Source organism: Rhinopithecus bieti, unplaced genomic scaffold (genome assembly GCF_001698545.2).
Source record: "Rhinopithecus bieti isolate Rb0 unplaced genomic scaffold, ASM169854v2 scaffold_35322, whole genome shotgun sequence".
In the NCBI taxonomy this organism is placed as follows: Eukaryota; Metazoa; Chordata; class Mammalia; order Primates; family Cercopithecidae; genus Rhinopithecus; species Rhinopithecus bieti.
The window spans coordinates 551506-570644 of record NW_016815256.1 but is presented as its reverse complement, the minus strand read 5'-3'; the positions used below and the strand labels follow the sequence as shown (position 1 = coordinate 570644).

General features: G+C 41.4%; 1 protein-coding gene across 2 annotated transcripts in view; it reads left to right on the top strand.

Moving 5' to 3' along the window:
- The first annotated feature begins 2109 nt into the window (after positions 1-2109).
- Positions 2110-19139, top strand: part of PAPSS1 (3'-phosphoadenosine 5'-phosphosulfate synthase 1) — a 108317-nt gene continuing 91287 nt past the window's right edge. The window contains exon 1 of one of the 2 annotated variants that reach the window (XM_017853075.1): positions 2110-2412. In XM_017853075.1, the coding sequence (XP_017708564.1) occupies positions 2353-2412 (60 nt within the window). In that variant the 5' untranslated portion in view covers positions 2110-2352. Of the gene's footprint in view, positions 2413-2461; positions 2686-19139 lie in introns of those variants that run through there. The other variant, XM_017853076.1, reaches the window with a different exon arrangement.

Genomic DNA, 19139 nt, shown 5'->3' with positions numbered 1-19139 from the left:
GTTGGTTTCTTAGCATTCTCTAAGAGTGACAATAAATTTTTTAAAAATCATCATTACAAACACCTAGGTTTAAACATATTTGATACGTTTTAATATTTTGTAGTTCTAGTACATTTAGTGCTTTAATTCTCCCATCTTTGACATGGAAAAATTTCTTTAAATTGATTTCTGAGTCCTTTTGACATAATCTAAGTAGCTTTTGATAGTCTTTTGTTATGTTTCCTGTTTGACAAGATGTTTCTGGCTCATTTGCATGACCCGTATCTGGAATCATGAATTTGGATGGATAGTATCAATGTAAACTTATGATATATTTTACCTTAAAAAATAGTCTTTTAACTCTTAGGAGAAATAAGGTCAAACTCACTGCAGTGATCACTCCCAGGGCCAGATCGTTATAACTAAATACCATTTCCCTCTTATAAGAACCAGAACTCAGAGAAATGGCTAACTTCAGATGTGGCCTTATTTTCTCATATGAAACTTGAGATCTTCCAAGCTCATTCTTGTTATTGGTGGAATTTGGAATTACATTGAAATTCAGTTCTATATATGAACCCCGGATTAAAATTCCCTAGAAAAGCTGAAGGGAACCATTCACATTTCAAGTAGTCAAGTAACAAGCTCAGATTTCTGTTTCAGAAATACCACTCTGACAGCAGGTGCAAGAATGGGGTGTGTGGTGGGGGTGTGGAAAGCAGCTGCATAGGTGGGAGGATGTCCAGTGAACAGGCTTAGTCATAACTCAGGTTGGATATGGGGCGGGGGGGCTAATTTAAGACAGTAGCAGTGGGGTAAATAGATGGGGGGCTGATTTGCTAGTCACTAACAGGCAGCAGCCTCAGGTCTTGGTGATGGTGGTTGATTTGCTAGTCACTAACATGCAGCAGCAGCAGCCTCAGATCTTGGTGATGGGCGGGGGCGGAGGGCGGCTGTGTCACAGAGGGGCAGAGCTGCAAGCAACTCTCTTGGTACCGGGGCAAGCTGCGGAAAAGAGAACTCAAGATTTATGGGGGGTGGAGGGAAGACAACTTCTGGAGGAAACTCTCTCATGTCCCCAGCCCATCCTCCTACGAACTAGCCCTGGAATAATTAGGTGAATTTGAAAATGCCCTCCGTAGGCGGGCGTTCTATTCCGGGTTACCTGCGGCCTCCCCGGTCCTGGATTTCAGCCCTCTAGGGATTTCCTGAGTAGCTACTAATAATACAGAAGCCCCTTTCCGGCGTAGGTCGGTAAGAAGCACTACACAGAAATCTGATGCGAAGGGAGGTCTCCAACTGGAGAGGGAGGTACCTTATAAGTAATCACTAATCTGGTTGAGATATTAATTATTGATGTCAAGAAATCGGGCTTTTACATCTTTTTAAAAACTATCTTGAGGCCAGGCGCGGTGACTCACGCCTGTAATCCCAGCACTTTGGGAAGCTGAGGCGGGCGTATCACGAGGTAAGGAATTCGAGACCAGCCTGGCCAACATGGTGAAACACCATCTCTACTAAAAATACAAAAACTAGCCGGGCGTGGTGGCGCACGCCTGTAGTCCCAGCTACTTGGGAGGCTGAGGCAGGAGAATCGCTTGAACCCGGGAGGTAGAGGTTGCAGCGAGCCGAGATCCTACCACTGCCCTCCAGCCTGGGCGACAGTGCAAGACTCCGTTTCAAACAAACAAACAAACAAAAACGTGTCTTGAGTAGAATTTTAAAGTGAAGCATTAAAATGTGGAGAATGAGCTGTTCAGTAAATCAATTCTTCCCTTTGCAAAGCTGTAAAACACTTAAAACATCTGGCCAGGACAGGGGCACAGAAGGGGCGGACAGGAGGCCGTCAGCCAGCCTGTGGAGGGGTAGCCAAAGGGGCAGGAGCCAGCGTCAGCATCCTCCAAACCAGCCTCTGCTGAGAGAGTGCCGCGCGTGGCGAGCCGCGCACTCCGCTTGCCGCTCTCCTGGCTGCTGATACTCGCTCTTAGAGCTCTGCGCTAGCTCAAAGATAGGCTCGGAGCCGCAGAGGTGCGTGACGGTCCACGACTGCATCCCAGGCCCCGCCCTTTCATCGGGATCTGGAAGGAGGAGCGCCGTGCGCGCTCGCGCTGAAGCTCCGCCCCCAGCTTCTACCTCCGGTTCTATCCCGGCGCTTCGCCCTTCCCCGCAGACCTCTGCCCCGGACCCATTTCCGAGGCGCGCCGCGTGCGCCGCGCAACCCAGGCCACGAGCACGGGCGCGTGCTCACGTCAGCGCGCGCCCGCCTGGACGCGAGGAGGCCCCGCCCTCCAGCCCCGCCCCGCTCGCTGGCCTGCCTCCTCCTGCTACCCTCCCGGCGCAGAGAACACCGGCTGCCCAGCGCGCTCCGCGGTCATGGAGATCCCCGGGAGCCTGTGCAAGAAAGTCAAGCTGAGCAATAACGCGCAGAACTGGGTAAGTGGGGGAGGAGGGCGAGACGACGAGGAGCGGAGAGGCTGTGGGAGCAGCTCATTCCGGAGCTGCCGCCTCTCTCTCGCCTCCTCCGCATCCTTCCAGGAGCGCGGAGGTGGGTTCCGGGACCGCGGCGCCTCCCGACTGGGGCCGTGAGTGGTTGTGAGGGAGAGGGGCCCGGCGCAGGGTGGGGATCTCGCCCTGGCTTGGCGCAGCGTGCTGTCTGGGCCACCGTTCTTGGGAAGAACGCCTCCCCTCCCCAGCGCCTGCGCTCAGGTAAGACCCCCAGGAAAATCCTTCACACGTGAGCTGGCGGCTGCTGAAACCTCAGGGCGCTGAAACCTGGGGCTGCAGAAACTGGAGCTTCCTGCATCCCTTGGAGTGGCCTGAAGATCTGCAGAGGAGGCGGAGGCGGGCGCCTTCGACGCATTCTTGGTTTTTCTTGGCTTTGCCAGTGCGGTTGGCCCAGGTTTGGGTCCATCTCCATGTCTTTCCATTTCTGAGTTTCAGTGTGAAGGGAGAGTACCCAACAATGTGGTCATTCATGGCTTGAGACTGCCCTGAACTGAGGTTCTTTGTGTCTCTGTGTTAAATCGGAATGTTTAACAAGTAGGAGTTTTAAAGACTCCATTCCTGGTGACAGTCAGGTGTGGGACCAGTCCTTTATAACGTTTAGTAACGACTGCCAGTGGAGTTTGTAAAGTGCTGTGTCCTCATAACGTTGCTTACTTCCTTAATTTCTCTGTGATGAGAAACAGCCTTATCTTCCTTTGTAAGTGTGGAGCAGGGGAGGGCCTATCTTTGGAGTCTGGAAAGGAACTGGTTTTAGGTTTAGATGGAAATGTTATTTCACAGTCCAATGGAATAATGAGGTTTAAATGCAGTGTCTCCCAAAACGTTACTTGCCTTTGATGAATCAAAGAAAAAAAAAAAGCAATTTCAGGCAAATGTTCTTTGGAAATCATTAATTTACCACATCTGTTATTGTTATCAAGAATTGTCTGCTGATTCCTCTCTCCTTTTATTTAACTCTATAGATGGTAAGGAGGGGAAGGAGATTTAAAAGATGAATTAGAACCGTGGAAAGAGCACTGGACTCCTGGCCTGGTCTCTCTTCCCAGCTTTGCCATTTACTGACTGTGTGATCTTGAAGAAAGTCATTACTTATTCGAACCTCAGTTGACTTAAGGGTATAATAGTATGTACTTCACGGGATTGTTTTGATGAACAAAGAAGACAGATCATGAATTTGAAAGCGCAGTGAAACCACTGCCTTGAAACTGAGACTCGGTTTGGCTCCTGTTACCTTAAGGTATTTCATGGTTAGGGAAATAAGGTTGGCTAACTTGGGGTATTTACACATAATTTGTTACATTGTCCATTTGTTTACTTATTTATTTATTAACATTTGCCACATGGTGCGTATTCTATGTAGAGACTTGTGCTAGACATGGTGGTGAAAAATGTGGGACTTAAACTGCTTGCCTTCTGGTAGTTCATGGTCTGTGTTGGGGTTGTGACATTTGCCAACTGGTGAATATGTCTTTGTGGTACACAGTGAGTGGCGTAAGACAGAAGTTTTATTGCAATTTAGAGGAGAGATTAGTTTCGCCTGGGCGTTCTGAGTCAGAGGGGGCACTTCGTGGAGAAGTGTTGGGAATAAAAATTACTATTTTTTTACTCCAGGAGCATTGACGAAACTTGTTTGACTGCTCTGGAGAGTTTTTGTTGGGAAGTGGAGGTAAGGTTGAATAGGGAGGCTGGGGCTACGTGATGGTCTTATGTTTGTCTGCAGAGAAGACTTGATTCTATGGGAGATTTTTGATGGGGCTGGAATTTTAAATTTTCTGATCCTTACAATTTTTTTCTCTCCCTCATGGAACACCCATCGTTTCTCCCTCTCTCATACTTAAATCAGCTTAATAGGCACAAGTGTGAAGAACCCATACACCTTTAAAATTCCTATCACAGGATAAAATTGGTAATCCAGGAAGAATATTCTGCTGAAGAAATGTAGACCCGGTAGGACCCAGATGGGGAAGCCCTGGAGACCAGATAAGGTTATAGTAAGGTTTACATGAATTAATAGATTTGAAGCCTACCTGGCACATGAGCACTATTTATGTTCTTGTTAATTCATCCAGTGTGAGGGTCTGAAGGGCTGGGGTAAGGTGGCAGTGGGACTAGAGGAGTAGCTGCATTAAAAACATTTAAGGAAGAGTAGAGAGGACCGACTCGATATAGGGGATGAAAAAGGGAGAAATGTTAAAAGTTGAACCTGAAGTTTTGGTCTGGGAAGTGGGGAGAAAGGTTGTTACCTATGTGGAAATTGGGAAGTAGGTTGGGCACGGGGGTAAGGGTGATATTAAACACAAAGGAGAGTTTAGTGTGTGCCAGGAACGGTTTGAAATGTTTTACCTATATTAATCCATTGAGTTTTTGTTACATTTCTGAGGGTGAATATCATGAGAGACAGTGGTTAAAAGCCGGAGCTTGGAGCTGACTGCCTGGGTTGACATCTGGACTCCACTATTTATTAACTATGTAACTTTTGGCTGGTCACTTAATTTCTCTGTGCCTCTGTCTGCTCATCTATAAAATGAAAATGATAGCCTCACAGAGATATTGTGACAATTAGACTTAGTTCTTACTATTATCATCCTCTATTACAATTAGTATTTCCATTTTATAGATGACAAAACTGAGGCACAGAGAGGTCATGGAGCTTGTTAGTGGTGGACCCATTTTAAACCTGTTGCATTTGAGGGACAACCTTAGTAGAGATAGTTTTAGAGGAAATATGAGCCATGTATATAATTCAACATTTACTAGACACCACATTAAAAAGTATAAAGTAACAGGTGACATAAATTTCAGTAATATGTTTAACCTACTATATCCCAAATACTATCATTTCAGTATGTTTTTCAATGTTAGTATAAGTTCAGCACTATCATAATTAATAAAAGTTATAAAATATGGAGTTTTTTTTTTTTTTTTTTTACAGTTAGTACACATTTCCCTTCATAGTATCCACATTTCAAATAGTAGGGACATGTGGATAACATAGTTATAGAAATTGAGTTGTGCTGAGGTTGGAAGTAAAGGTTTCATGGTTAAATTTGAGTTAAAGAGTATTAGGAAAATAAATGTGAGACCAAATATTAAGCTTTGGGTAATAGCTCCTGTTAAGGATTAGGTAAAGGAAGTGTACTCGTGGGAGACAATAGGCAAAGAGATGGGAAAATGTAGTCTTTCAGCTCTGGGAAACGGTTAGAATTACAGAAAGTTAAAGTTGTCCGTATACCTGTGGGAATAGTGAAGAAAAACCAAGAAATTGACTTACTCTTAGAGCTGCCTCTTACTTCAGTCTGATAAAGCAACAGATACAATGAATATCGTTTCCTATCCAGTTGAATCTTTCTCCAATGGGACCAGTTTTCATCTGCCCTTGGGGATGTGTTAGTTGGACTGAGGGAAATTTGGGACACTCAGTTCAGGCCTAGGTATCATTTACCCATTTTGTAGAATCATATTGGGCTGAGTCCCTTGTTGGATCTGCCTTACAGTGAAGTAGGGTGCTAAAAGAAGTGTTTGAAACCGGGCATGACATTAAGAAGCATATACAGTCTCTCTCTGGTTTGCTTTTCCATTCCCCTCTTACAACTCCCTAAATTTCCATAGCTCCAGCCCAACTTTCCATCCATATCATACATCCTCATGGTTTTATACAAGCCTTTCCTTCTCCCTGGGATGCCTGTTACCCTTTATCAGGGGCTGAAATGTTCAGAGCCTTGGAGCATTTTACCTTAACTGTGTGAAATGTGTGGCCCTTATAGATACATATGTTCACTTGTTCATGGGCTGAATTGTTTGTGCTCTTCTGCATTGTGTTGCATTCTCTCTACTAATACGTATCGTGTAATCATATTTCGTTATAGATGTTTTGTATCTATACCGAGCTTTTCCTGATACAACAAAATTGGGGATTAGGGGCAGGATGCGAAGTAGCTCGGTAGCTCTGATATTGAAATCCTTAGATAATTCATTAAAAAAGCTTAAGTAAGTATCTTAAAAAAGCTTAAGTAAGGGAATAAACTCCATATGTGGGAGGATTCAGATTACAGTTTTGTCACTTACCATCTGGGTGATCTTGGGAACATTATTTAACCCCTCCATCTCTCAGTATCCTCGTCTGTAATGAGATAATAAAACATACTTCACAGTGAGGCTAATGGTGCATACTATATGGGATTATAGTGAGGTTTAAAGAAGTTAATATATTTATAAAACTGTGGTTCCTGGCACTGGAGTACTATTCTTGTTCTTATTATTTATTAGTTCATCAAATGTTTAACATTTACTTTGTGCCTTTGTTCCAGGTCCTGAGGATGCAGTGGTAAAAAGACAGAGAAGGGTCCTGTTTTATGAATATTACCTTCTACCTGAGAGAGAGTTAATTAAACCAAATGAATGAAATAATTCCCTCTTTTACCAATTCTGTCTTTCCCAAACAGCTTGTCTCCTTATATGTGGATCTTTTTCATAGAAGGCCAGCAGCCCCTTCTGGATTTAGCTGAACGCTCAGATGATACAAAAATGAAATAAGGACACAGAAGTGGAACACACAGCCAAACAAGAGGCCAATATACTTGTCTTTCAGAGGATTTGCCTGGGTGTGTTCAGGGGCAGGCACTGGTCTTTTATTTCCCCCACCCCCAGGTTTAACAGAGAATTGATCTTTCTACCCTGGCAAGATGATACTAAAAAAATTGCCTGATGAAAAGGGAAACTTAAACTTCTACCAACAACAGCAATAAGACGAATGATAGTAAGGTCTAGATCTGTGTTGTCCAGTTCATGATCCACTTGTGGCAATTGAAATTTAATGAACATTAAGTAAGTAAAAAATTCTGTTTGTTAGTTGCAGTAACCACATTTCAAGAGCTGCATATGTGGTTAGTGGCCACAGGAATTGGACAGCACAGTATAGAACATTTTCATCATCTCAGGAAGCTCTGTTGGACAGTACAGATCTAGATGAAGCTTTGTTTTTTTTTTCCTACTTATCTGTGTGTTTATGTATGCGGGTATTTTTACTCTGTTCCCAAGAACAGGTAATTTCTAGAGTCAGTGGCTACTTTGAAATTTTAGTTTTGGGCAGTTTTGCACCCTGGCTTCTGGTAGCGTGTCCAGCAGTATTAGCCTCCCCTTAGCATAGTTGCTTCTTCAGATTTGAAATGTCAATATACTTCCCAGCCTGGGTGTGTTACGCTGAATTTTGAGGAGTAGTTCTCTACTTTAGTGGTTCTCAGTCATGTGAGATTTTACCAGCCCTAGGGGGCATTTGGCAGTTCTGGAGACATTTTTGGTTATTCTACTTGTGTATGGAGGGGATAATTCTTCTAACATCTATTGGAAAAGATTTCTTAAACCTAAATGTCTAAAAAAATTCTTAAATCTGAAATGCAAATGTAAAATCCAATTAAAGAATCCAATTGATGTGGCCTTTTTTCCCCCCATCAGCCTAGAATTTGCCATTTCTTACTCTGAGGTGGATCGGTTACTCATAGCATACCAATAACAAGACAGGAAAACCCCAATCCTGAATTGTTTTGAAATCAGATTAAGTAATTAGTTCAAATAAAGGGAATGACTTTTCTTTTTGGTATTTATTTAAGTGATAGTAAAGAGAATGTTCTCAGGGAGACTATTGCAGTGGCTATAGAGACGTCCGCAATGGAGTTTTGCTGTAGGGGAGAGAGATTGGGCTCAGTTCCAAATACAATGAGGAAAAGTGGGAATTTATGGTGAGGGAGAGGTGTGGGGGTCAGTGGATGAAAAATTACTAAGAGAGGAAACATTAAGAATTAGGGAGTATTCTGACTAAAACAATTTAACAGGGTTCTTGCTGAAGGCAGGCAGGCCAAGGTGATCAGGCATCATCTGGGGGATGGTGCAGCTTGACGAGTTTGGTCAGCTATCGAGGATGGGGGATTTCTGCTAAAATTCGACTCTTGAAGACATGCCCAAGGATAGGGCCCAGTTGAAAAAGGGTTCAGAAGGAGCCTGCCTAGTTTGATCAAGGAGAGAAATCTTGCCAGTGATAATCGTTTCTGTGACATATCTTTTCCTAAAGACACAGTTAAATTTTAACTGAATAATGATGGTAGAAATACCAGACATTGTGTAGAGAAATTCAGTGTCTGTCTTTGGATGAATGCAGCCATTGCGCGGGCTGTTTTCTCTTGTTGTTCTCTCTAGTTACGTTGATGCTTGCAGACCTTCCCTCTGCTTTTGTCTTTCATATTTTTTTTTCTTTTTTTCTTTTTGTTTGAGACAGAGTCTTGCTCTGTTGCCAGACTAGAGTGCAGTGGTGCGACCTTGGCTCACTGTAACCTCCACCTCACTGGTTCAAGTGATTCTCCTGCCTCAGCCTCCCAAGTAGCTGGGACTACAGGTGTGTACCACCATGCCAAGCTAGTTTTTGTATTTTTAGTAGAGACAAGATTTTACCATGTTGGTCAGGATGGTCTTGATCTCTTGACCTCATGATCTGCCTGCCTCAGCCTCTGAAAGTGCTGGGATTACAGGCGTGAGTCACTGTGCCTAAACTGTCTTTCATATTTTTAATTGTACAATTCAGTGGTTTTTAGTATAACCAGAGTTGTACAGTCATCACCAGAATCTAATTTTAGAATATTTACATATCCCCAAAAAGAAACCCATTAGTAGTCATTCCCCAGGCTCTACATTTTCTCCTAGCCCCTGACAACCAATAATGTACTTTCTGTCTCTATGGATTATGCTCTTGTGGGCTTTCCTAGAAATGAAATTATATAATCTATGGCCTTTTGTATCTGGCTTTTGTCACCTAGGATAATGTTTTCAAGCTTCATCCGTGTTACAACATGTGTCAACTAGCCTGGTCAAGATGGTGAAACTTTGTTTCTACTAAAAATACAAAAAAAAATTAGCCATGTGTGGTGGCATGTGCCTGTAATCCCAGCTACTCGGGAGGCTGAGGCAGGAGAATCACTTGAACTGGGAGGCGAAGGTTGCACTGAGATAAGATCACACCACTGCACTCCATCCTGGGCAACAGAGCAAGACTCCTTTTTTTTATTTTTTAAATAGTTCATTCAATATATGGTTGAAGAAAATCCCGTTGTATGGATAATGACACATCTTTTTTTTTTCTCCCCCGAGATGGAGTCTCGCTCTGTCGCCTGGCTGGAGTGCAGTGGCACAATCTCGGCTCACTGCAGCCTTCGCATCCCTGGTTCAAGCTGTTCTCCTGCCTCAGCCTTCCGAGTAGCTGGGATTAAAGGCACATGCCACCATGCCCGGCTAAGTTTTACATTTTGAGTAGAGACGGGGTTTCACAATGTTGGCCAGGGTGGTCTCCATCTCCTGACCTCATGATCCACCTGCTTCCGCCTCCCAAAGTGCTGGGATTACAGGCATGAGCCACCATGCCCGGCCACGTCTTCTTTATTCATCAGTTGGTGGACATTTAGGTTGTTCCTACTTTTTGGCTTTCATGAATAAACACTATGAACATTTGTGTATAAGTTTTTGTGGATACTTTTATGTGGTTTTAATAGTTAATTTCAACCTTTGAGGTGGACATTAGTGTATTTTGGCTCCCGAGTCTCTGAACCTCCCTTGTATGTGTGGTAAATGCCTCACTGTGTTTGTGGTAGGAGACAGGATCTGTTACAGATTAGTGATTTCTTTATTTACCTATGTGTAACTAGTTCCTTTTATGAAATGTTTTTGTTTTTATTGTGTCCTGAGTGTCTAGAAAGGATCAAACAACAAATAATGAATGAACAGATAGTCCCAGGCCCATTCTGACTTCTAGGAGTGTCTTAGGGCCAAAATTCCCAGCTGAAGGTAATGGAATGGAGGGCCTTTCCATTAAAGGTACGGATATAAAAACCTATTACATATTTAAAAGTTCTTTAATCTTTAACAGAATAGTTGGAGAGCCGTAATGTGTATGCAGAGTGTATGTAGGACAGATGGTAGTGATGAGATAAACATGGTAGTAACTTAGTCCTGATTCAGGAGGTCTGTAGTAGGGCCTGAGATTTGCTTCCTAACAAGCAGCCAGGCCATGCCAGTGTTGCTACACAACATATTTTGTAGTAGCAAAGTTTTAAGAGTAGCCTTTTCAAGTTGTTTTCTCAACATCCTCCAGGGCTGTAGGATCTTCACTTGCTTTTTATCATTGACTTATTAATATTTACAAGATTAATTTCATTTATCAGTTAATTCTGTGAACTAAAGGTTTTAATTATCAAGAACTCTGTGAACTAAAGATTTCTTTTCATTGTATTCTACAGTCTCTTATCCATATTGTTACCATCTCTTCAGTTTTATCCATGTGGTGTCTTGGGACATAAAAGAAATGTACCTGTTGCCATTTCAGGGATTTCTCATTGGAGTAATACACTGTTTAGCAGTTAGTTTAGGGTGGATGGTAGGATGGATGAAAGACGTTGAAGTCCAGAATTATGCTTAGTATTTGGTATATGCTTTGTGTCTTTATAAATTTCACTTAAAAATGCACAATTCTTTATAAAATCATGAAAAATTCACAAAATCTGAAATTCTCTAAATAGCATCACAGAGAAGTTGATTTTCCTCATAGGCAAGTGGGTAAAATAACAAAATGGCCATGTGGAAATTAGAATGGGTCAAAAAGGGCCACTTGTGTGGTTGACGAGGACAGATGTTTGTAGTATGTACAGAAAATGCATACTACAAATATCAGAGGCCATGCAATGTTAGCTTAGTGACAGGATTGTTAGTCATTTAGTTCTAAATGTAGAAAGTATTAAATGGTCTTGGAAAGAATTGTTCCATTTCTGCTAGATTTAAGATTTCCAAGTATCAGTCATCATTTCATTTGCAAGATACACAGAGAAAACAAACCATACTTTAAATGTCTTGTATCTAATGTTTATGAGTACTAACTAGGAACAAAGGAAGTTGGGCATTGTGGAAAATATGGATAATTGTAACTCACTGTAAAGAACATGGCTGTGCTTTTGGTCAAGGATAGGCCAAGGTAAACATCCAGAATGACTCAGCGAGTTTACAGCACAGGTGTATAACTCCACTTGTTATCACAGTCATGTAGCCATGACATAAGAAGACTCATCATTTGGCTCTAAGCCACTATTGTCTGTAAAACGTATAATTGCCCTACTGACATTGTATGGGTGCACTTGCCCCCAGAGAAGGAGAGAGAGAGAGCTGGAGCTGTTCATCTTTGCAGCTGGATAGAAGTGAGCCAGGACACAGCTCGGCTCGCTCACACCCAGAGAGAGAGAGATTTAAGATGCTGACCCTGAAGGGCGAGCCGGCTGCGTAGCTATGTGTGGGAGCTGCTGGACTAAGCAGTAGAGACAAGGCAAACAGTGTGAGAGAGCTAATGTGAGTGGGCTGCTGATGAGAGAGCTGCTGAATAAAACTACCTTCCACTTCCCTATGCCCCTGAGTGTTCTTTCAGCTATCTGCTCATCCACTTTCTCCCTTTGGACCTCAGCATGACCTGGAACCTGACCCCAAGCAGGACACTCATAGTTCTTGACCTACTTTCCTGAGGAAGTAAAAATATATAGGCACAAGAAGACACCTAAATGTATTAATGGTACATAAATAACAAATGAATGATATGGGCAGTAAATGTTACAGGGACTTCCTAGGTACACATACTTACACTGAGCCAGATTTTATATATATATATATATATATATATACACACACACACACACATACTTATGTGTGTGTATATATATGTATATATGTGTGTATATATACGTGTGTGTGTATATATATTTCTACAAAGCACCCAGACTATTAAGCAATAAGCTTGGTTTCTCCTGTGTGTGGAAACTAGGGCACAGAAGACTCAGTATAGAAATGTACTTTAGAAAAAAAATTCCAACCCAGAGAGCCAAGAATAAAATTTAGAGGTGAAAGGAACTCAGTCACTCTCAACCCTTAATGAGTCATTAATACCATGTTTCCTCAGAATTAAAGAAAGGATTTGGCTGAAGTGGGTGCAGAAGGAAGGAAAGGGGAAGTAGAAGATCACATGTTTAAGTGCCGTGCGGAGTCTAAAATTCAGGCATAAGTCTACCACTTTGCAATTCTGTAACCACCCAATGTGTTCCTTTTGCCTGCTGCCCACAGGCAAATTTATCAAGACAGGGTAATTTCGGTAGAGAAAGAGTTTAATTCATGCAGAGCCAGTTGAACAGAAGACTTTTATTATTGAACAAATCAGCCTCCCTCAAAATTTGGAGGCCAGGGTTTTTTAAGGGTAGTTTGGTTGGCAAGGGAATGGGTACAGCTAATTCATTGGGGATGTAATAATAGGGGTGTGGAAAATAGTCCTAGTGTGTTAAGTCCGCTTCTGGGTGGGAGCACACAGGTGGTTGGTAGGTCCAGGTGGAGCCATTGGTAGTCAGAAATGCAAAACCTGAAAAGACGTCTCAAAAGGCCAATCTTAGATTCTACAATAGTGATGTCATCTGCAGGAGTAACTGGGGAAGTTGAAAATCTTGTGACTTCTGGAGCAGTGACTGGTAATCATTTATGTTTACACCTTAGGAGAATTCAGGCTCCTCTCATCTCCTAACCTGGTGGTCTTTTATTAGCTTTAAAAGATGGTTTACTTTTGGGGAAGTACTATTATCATTTAAATTAAAACTAAATTTCTCCCAAAGTTAGCTTGGCCCAAACCCAGCAATACCTAAGGGCAGTTTGGAGGTTCAAGGCAAGATGGGGTTGGTTAGATCACGTCTTTTCACTGTTACAATGTTCTCACTTAAAATTTTGCAAAGGCTGTTTCAATTCCAGTAGTTTTATAAAAGTGCTGTTTGATTTACTCTGAAAACTGGGAGGTAGGACAATGTGGCAATTTTTTAAAGTTTATTTTTTAATATGAAAATACCGTTAAAAGCTTTAGCCAAATTAAATTTAAAAGAGTTTGAGCAAAGAATGATTTGTGAATTGGGCAGCCTCCTGAGTCAGTGCAGCTGCGTGGTGGAAGATTTATGTACAGAAGAAGGAAAGTGGTGTACAGAAAATGGAAGTGAGGTCCAGAAACAACTGAATTGGTTATAGCTCAGCATTTGGCTTATTTGAACATGCTTTGAACAGTTGGCCACATTTGATTGGCCAAAACTCAGTGACTGGCACAAGTGTGGCTACAGTCTGTTTATATCTCCAACTAGGTTACAGTTTACTACATATGGAGAAACCTTTGGGCTGAACTTAAAATATGTAAAGAGGAAGCTTTAGCTTTAACTTGATTTAACAATATCAAACATACATAAACAAAAAAAAACTCCTTATATCCAGAGTACTATGTTTGCTGCCAGAATCTTTTTAAATGCAGGAGGCAAGAAACTGAGGGAGCATTCTTTTTAGAGGTTAAAACAGACGGTCTCTACTTATCCTGTCTATATTTTTTCACAACCATATTCTCAGCAGTTTATAGCTTGACAGATAATTGTTATGCATTCTAGCTTGATTTGATAAGAAAAGCAGAAGATATTTCACAGGACCAAAATCAATTACAATTGACTAGATACATGTTTCTTCTTGTCTAAAGAGCAAAGTAACTTGGAAAAATCCTCAAACAAAACGACTAAACCAAACAGGTTCTACCAGTATAGGCAGCAAAATGTGTATAGCACCTTCCTCAATTCCCTTTTAGCAGAGACCTTAGCTCCCTTTTCCTCCTTAGCTGGTATTGATGGGAGTTAAAACTAAAGAGGTGCTACTGCTTCTCAAGATATACAAATGTCTACTTCTGAAGCCTTTTTTTTTAAGTTCTTGGAAGTGTGGAACTGGTAACTTGCATTTGCTTCATCAGTTTATTGAAAAGAAATGAATCTAGAGACTCATATTACAGTTTTTTGTAAGCGATTATTAAATATGTAAAAGTAATTTATTGGAAATAAAGTATTAATAATTGTATAAGTAATTATTGTTAATGAGATGAGTAGATGGAAAGGGGTGCAGCTTTTGTGACATACCTATTAAGAGAATTGTCAAATTATCCCTTTTGTCCCAGAGGATTTTTTAGACACTGGTAATGATAAGATTCAGATGTGTGGGAGATAGCATTTCTACTGTACAGGATTGTGAAGGGGAAGATAGGAAAAGAGATCCTTAATCTCATGGAAGTTGAAGATTTGGATAGAAATTTAATTCCTTAAAAATCAAATCTGTGTCTTGGTGGAGGTCAGCAAAATGATAGAATGGGACTTCCCAGTGCTTGTCTTCCCACATACACATTAATTGAACAACTATTCTTGCACAAAAATACCTTAATAAAAGCTAAGGAAGCCAGGTAAGAGGTGACAGCACCTGCATGTAGCAGAGAAATCAGGAAAAACACATTGAAGAGAGTAGAAAGAACAGTTTTACGTGATCTATATCACTGCCCCTAGCCTGCCACCTGAGGCAGCACAATGTGGAGAAAGACACCCTTTGCTTAGGGGAGGGAGAGGGCAGTGAGCATAAGATTTTGTCTTGGAACCCAACACCAGGCCCACCCCAGTGAAACCGAGTGCCAGGCAGGTCCCTATAACCCCAGACTCCAGGCTGGTACCCATGGATTGAGCCTCCAAGCCTATGCTGATACTAAGCAGTATTCTGCAGTCCCAGGTTCCAGCTCCTCTGACCCCTACCACCAGGCCAGACCCAATTGACTCAAGTTTTAGACTTGGCTTAGGGCCAGGCCAGCCCCAGTGTCCCTGGGCTCAGAGCTCCCTTTAGTACCAGGCTGGTTCCCACAGGCAGGCACCTGTGGATACAGGCTCCAAGCTGTCCCAGCTTCAGGCCTTCTCTAGGTTTCAGACCAGCTGAGAGCCAGGTTGGCCCACACAGCCCTTGGTGTCAGGTCTGCCCCAATACAAGGCCATTCCCTGTGGCCCCACCCTCCAGGCTGGCTACTGCAACCCCATACTTGAGAGACCCAGGGTTTCAGTACCATCCCAATACATCTCAGCACTGGACCAGCCCCCATGGACCCAGGTTGTAGGACCATTTCTGTGGACCCAGGTTCCAGGCCAGCACCCACATGCCGAGCATCTAGGCCAGCCCCCATGGCTCCAGAGCAGGTCCTATGATTCTAGGTAGGCTTCAGACCAACCCCTGTAGACCTAGGCCTCCACATCTACTCCAGTACCAGCTGAGCCCTGCCTACCTGCTGACCCAGATACCAGGCCAGCCTCCCAGAAAACTCCAGCAGCAAGCCTGCCTGTGCACCATGCCAGATGGCCTCCCCGAATTCTCTGGACAGGTTGACTGGTGAAGTGCTTCCTAGATGAAGCCAGCCTACAAAGACTGGAATAAGTTCCTACCTCTTCATTGTACAGATATTGGTATAAGACAACAAGAAATGTGAAAAAACAAGGAGACTTAATACTACCAAAAGTATCACTGACCTTTCAGTGGCTGACTCAAAAGAAATGGAGATACATGAACTGCCTGAAAAAGAATTAAAAAATAATTGTGTAAGGAAGCTCAGCAAACCTCAATAAAATAGAAATAATTCAGTGTACTCTGGAAAACAGTAAATGAGCAACATGAGAAATTTAACAGATTGAAATTATTTAAAAAATAAAAAATTATAAAGCTGAAAAATGTAATGAATAAAATGAAAAATGCAATAGAGAGCATCCATAGAAGAACTGATCAAGCAAAGTAATCTGTACTTGAAGACAGATTTCTTACATAGTTAGAGGAGGAAAAAGAAGAATGAAAAGTAATGGAGAAAGCTTACAGGATTTATAGGACAGCATCAAAAATACAAAAAGTCGAGGCATAGGAGTCCAAGGAGAAGAGAAAGACAAAGGGTTACAAAGCTTATTTAAATAAATAACAACAGAAAACTTTCAAATCTGGGGAAAGGTATAAATAAGTACAGGAAGATCAAAAGTTCTAATCAGATTCAATCCAAACAAGACTACATCAGGACATATAGTTAAACTGTCAAAAATAAAAGGATTCTGAAAGCAGCTAGAGAAAAGAAGCAAATCACATATAAGGGAGTTCCAAAAATGCTAGCAGCAGACTTTTCAGCAGAAACTTTATAGTCCAGGAGAGAGTGGGGTGACATGTTCAAAGTGTTGAAGGAAAAAAACCCTGTCAACCAAGAATACCATATTCAACAATGCCGTAATTCACAAAGAGAAACATAGAGACTTGCCCAGACAAAGCTAAGGGAGTTCATCACTACCAGACATGTCTCAAAAGAAACATTAAAGGGAGTTCTCCAAGCTGAAATAAAAGGATGCTAATTAGTAACAAGAAAGTATAAAACTCACTGTTAAAAGTAAATCCACAGTCAAGTTAGGAATTAATACTGTAATTGTCATGTGTCAATAATTTATATCTCTAGTATGAACATTAAAAGACTATTAGCAATAGTGACAATAATTTGTTAAGGGATGTCTTCACTGTCGAGTTCTATCAAACATTTAAAGAAGGATTAATGCCAGTCTGTATTAGTCTGTTTTCACACTGCTATAAAGAACTCCCTGAGACTGGGTAAATTATAAAGAAAAGAGGTTTAATTGACTCACAGTTCTGCATGGCTGGGGAGGCCCCAGAAACTCACAATCATAGCAGAAGGTGAAGAGGAAGCAGGGCACATCTTACATGGTGGCAGGAGAGAGAGAACAAGGGCGGAAGTGCCACACTTTTGAACTATTAAATCTTGTGAGAACTCACTATCATGAGAGCAGCATGGGAGAAAGCGCCCCCATGATCTAATCACCACCTACAATGTTGCTCCCTCCACACATGGAGATTACAGTTCGAGATGAGATTTGTGTGGGGACGCATAGCCAAACCATATCACCATTTTTTCTTAAACTCTTCCAAAAAATTGAAGAGGAAATACTTCCAAATTTATTTTATGAGGCCAACATTACCCTGATATCAAAGCCACAAAAGGACACCAGAAGAAAAGAAAATCACATGCCAATGTCCCTGATGAACATAGATGCGGAAATCCTGAACACATAGCAAACTGAATTCTATAGCACATTAAAGTATCATTCCTTGTTATCAGGTGGGATTTATTTCAGGGATGCAAGGATGGTTCAACATAGGCAATGTTTTTTTTTTTTGAGGTGTAGTTTTGCTATTGTCACCCAGGCTGGAGTACAATGGCGTGATCTTGGCTCACTGCAACCTCCACCTCCTGGGTTCAAGCAATTCTCCTGCCTCAGCCTTCTGAGTAGGTGGGACTCCAGGCACATGCCACCATGCCCAGCTAATTTTTGTATTTTTAGTAGAGACGGGATTTCTCCACATTGACCTGGCTGGTCTCAAACTCCTGACCTCAGGTGATCCACCTGCCTCAGCCTCCAAAGTGCTGGGATTAGTGGTGTGAGCCACCGTGCCTGGCTAACGTATGCAAATTAATAAAGGTGATGCACCACACTAACAGAATGTAGAGTGACAAACCTATGATCATCTCAATAGATGCAGAAAAGTTATTTGAAAGAATTCATTAATCTCTTATGATAAAAACTCTCAACAAATTAGGAAAAGAAGGAATGTACTTCAGTGCAGTAAGGACTATATATTTCAAGCCCACAACTGACATCATACTCAATGGAAAAACAGGAAAAGTCGAAAGCTTTACCTCTAAGATCAGGAACACAACAAGGGTGCCCACTCTTGCCACTTCTATTCAGTGCAGTACTGGAGGTCCTAGACAGAGCACTTAGACAAGATAAATAAATAAAAGGCATCCAAATGGGAAAAGAAGAAGTTAAATTGTTCCTGTTTGCAGATGACATGGTTTTAAATATGTGGAAAACAAAGATTTCACCAAAAGACTGTTAGAATAAATAAATTCAGTAAAGATGCAGAATACAAACTCAACATTAGAAAACTAGTAGTGTTTTTATATACTAACAATGAAGTACCTATAAAAGAAATAAAACAATCTCATTTATAGTAGCTACCAGAAAAATAAAATACTTGGGAATACATTTAACCAAGGAAGTAAGAGACCTGTATACTGAAAACTGTGAAACATTGATGAAAAAAATCGAAGACAGAAATAAATGGAAACATTATATGTGTTCATGGATTGAAATAATTAATATTGTTAAAATGTCCATACTAAAAGAGATCTGCAGATTCAATGCAATCCCTATAAAAAGTCCAAGGATTCTTCACAGAAATAGAAAAAGCAATTCTAAAATTTGTATGGAAAGCGATTGTAAAATTTGTATGAAACAAAAGACCCCAGATAACCAAAGCAATCTAGCAAAAATAACAAAGCAGGAGGCATTACATTACTTGACTTTAAAACATACTCTGAAGCTGTAGTAATCAAAACAGCGTGATACAGTCATAAAAACAGACATATAAACCATAGAACAGAGCAGGAAGCCCAGATACAAATATATGGATTTATATTTAATTGATTTTTGACAAAGGTGCCAAGGATACATGATGGGGAGAGGACAGTCTTCAATAAATGGTGTTGGGAAAACTGGATATCTGTGTGAAAAAGAATGAAGTTAGACCCTTATCTCACCTCATATATATATAAAAAAAGTGAATTAAAGATTTACATGTAAGACCAGAAACTAAAACTGCTAGAGAAAAGTAGGGAAAAAGTTCTATGACACTAGTTTAGGCAGTGATTTTTTTTTTTTTTTTTTTTTTTTTTT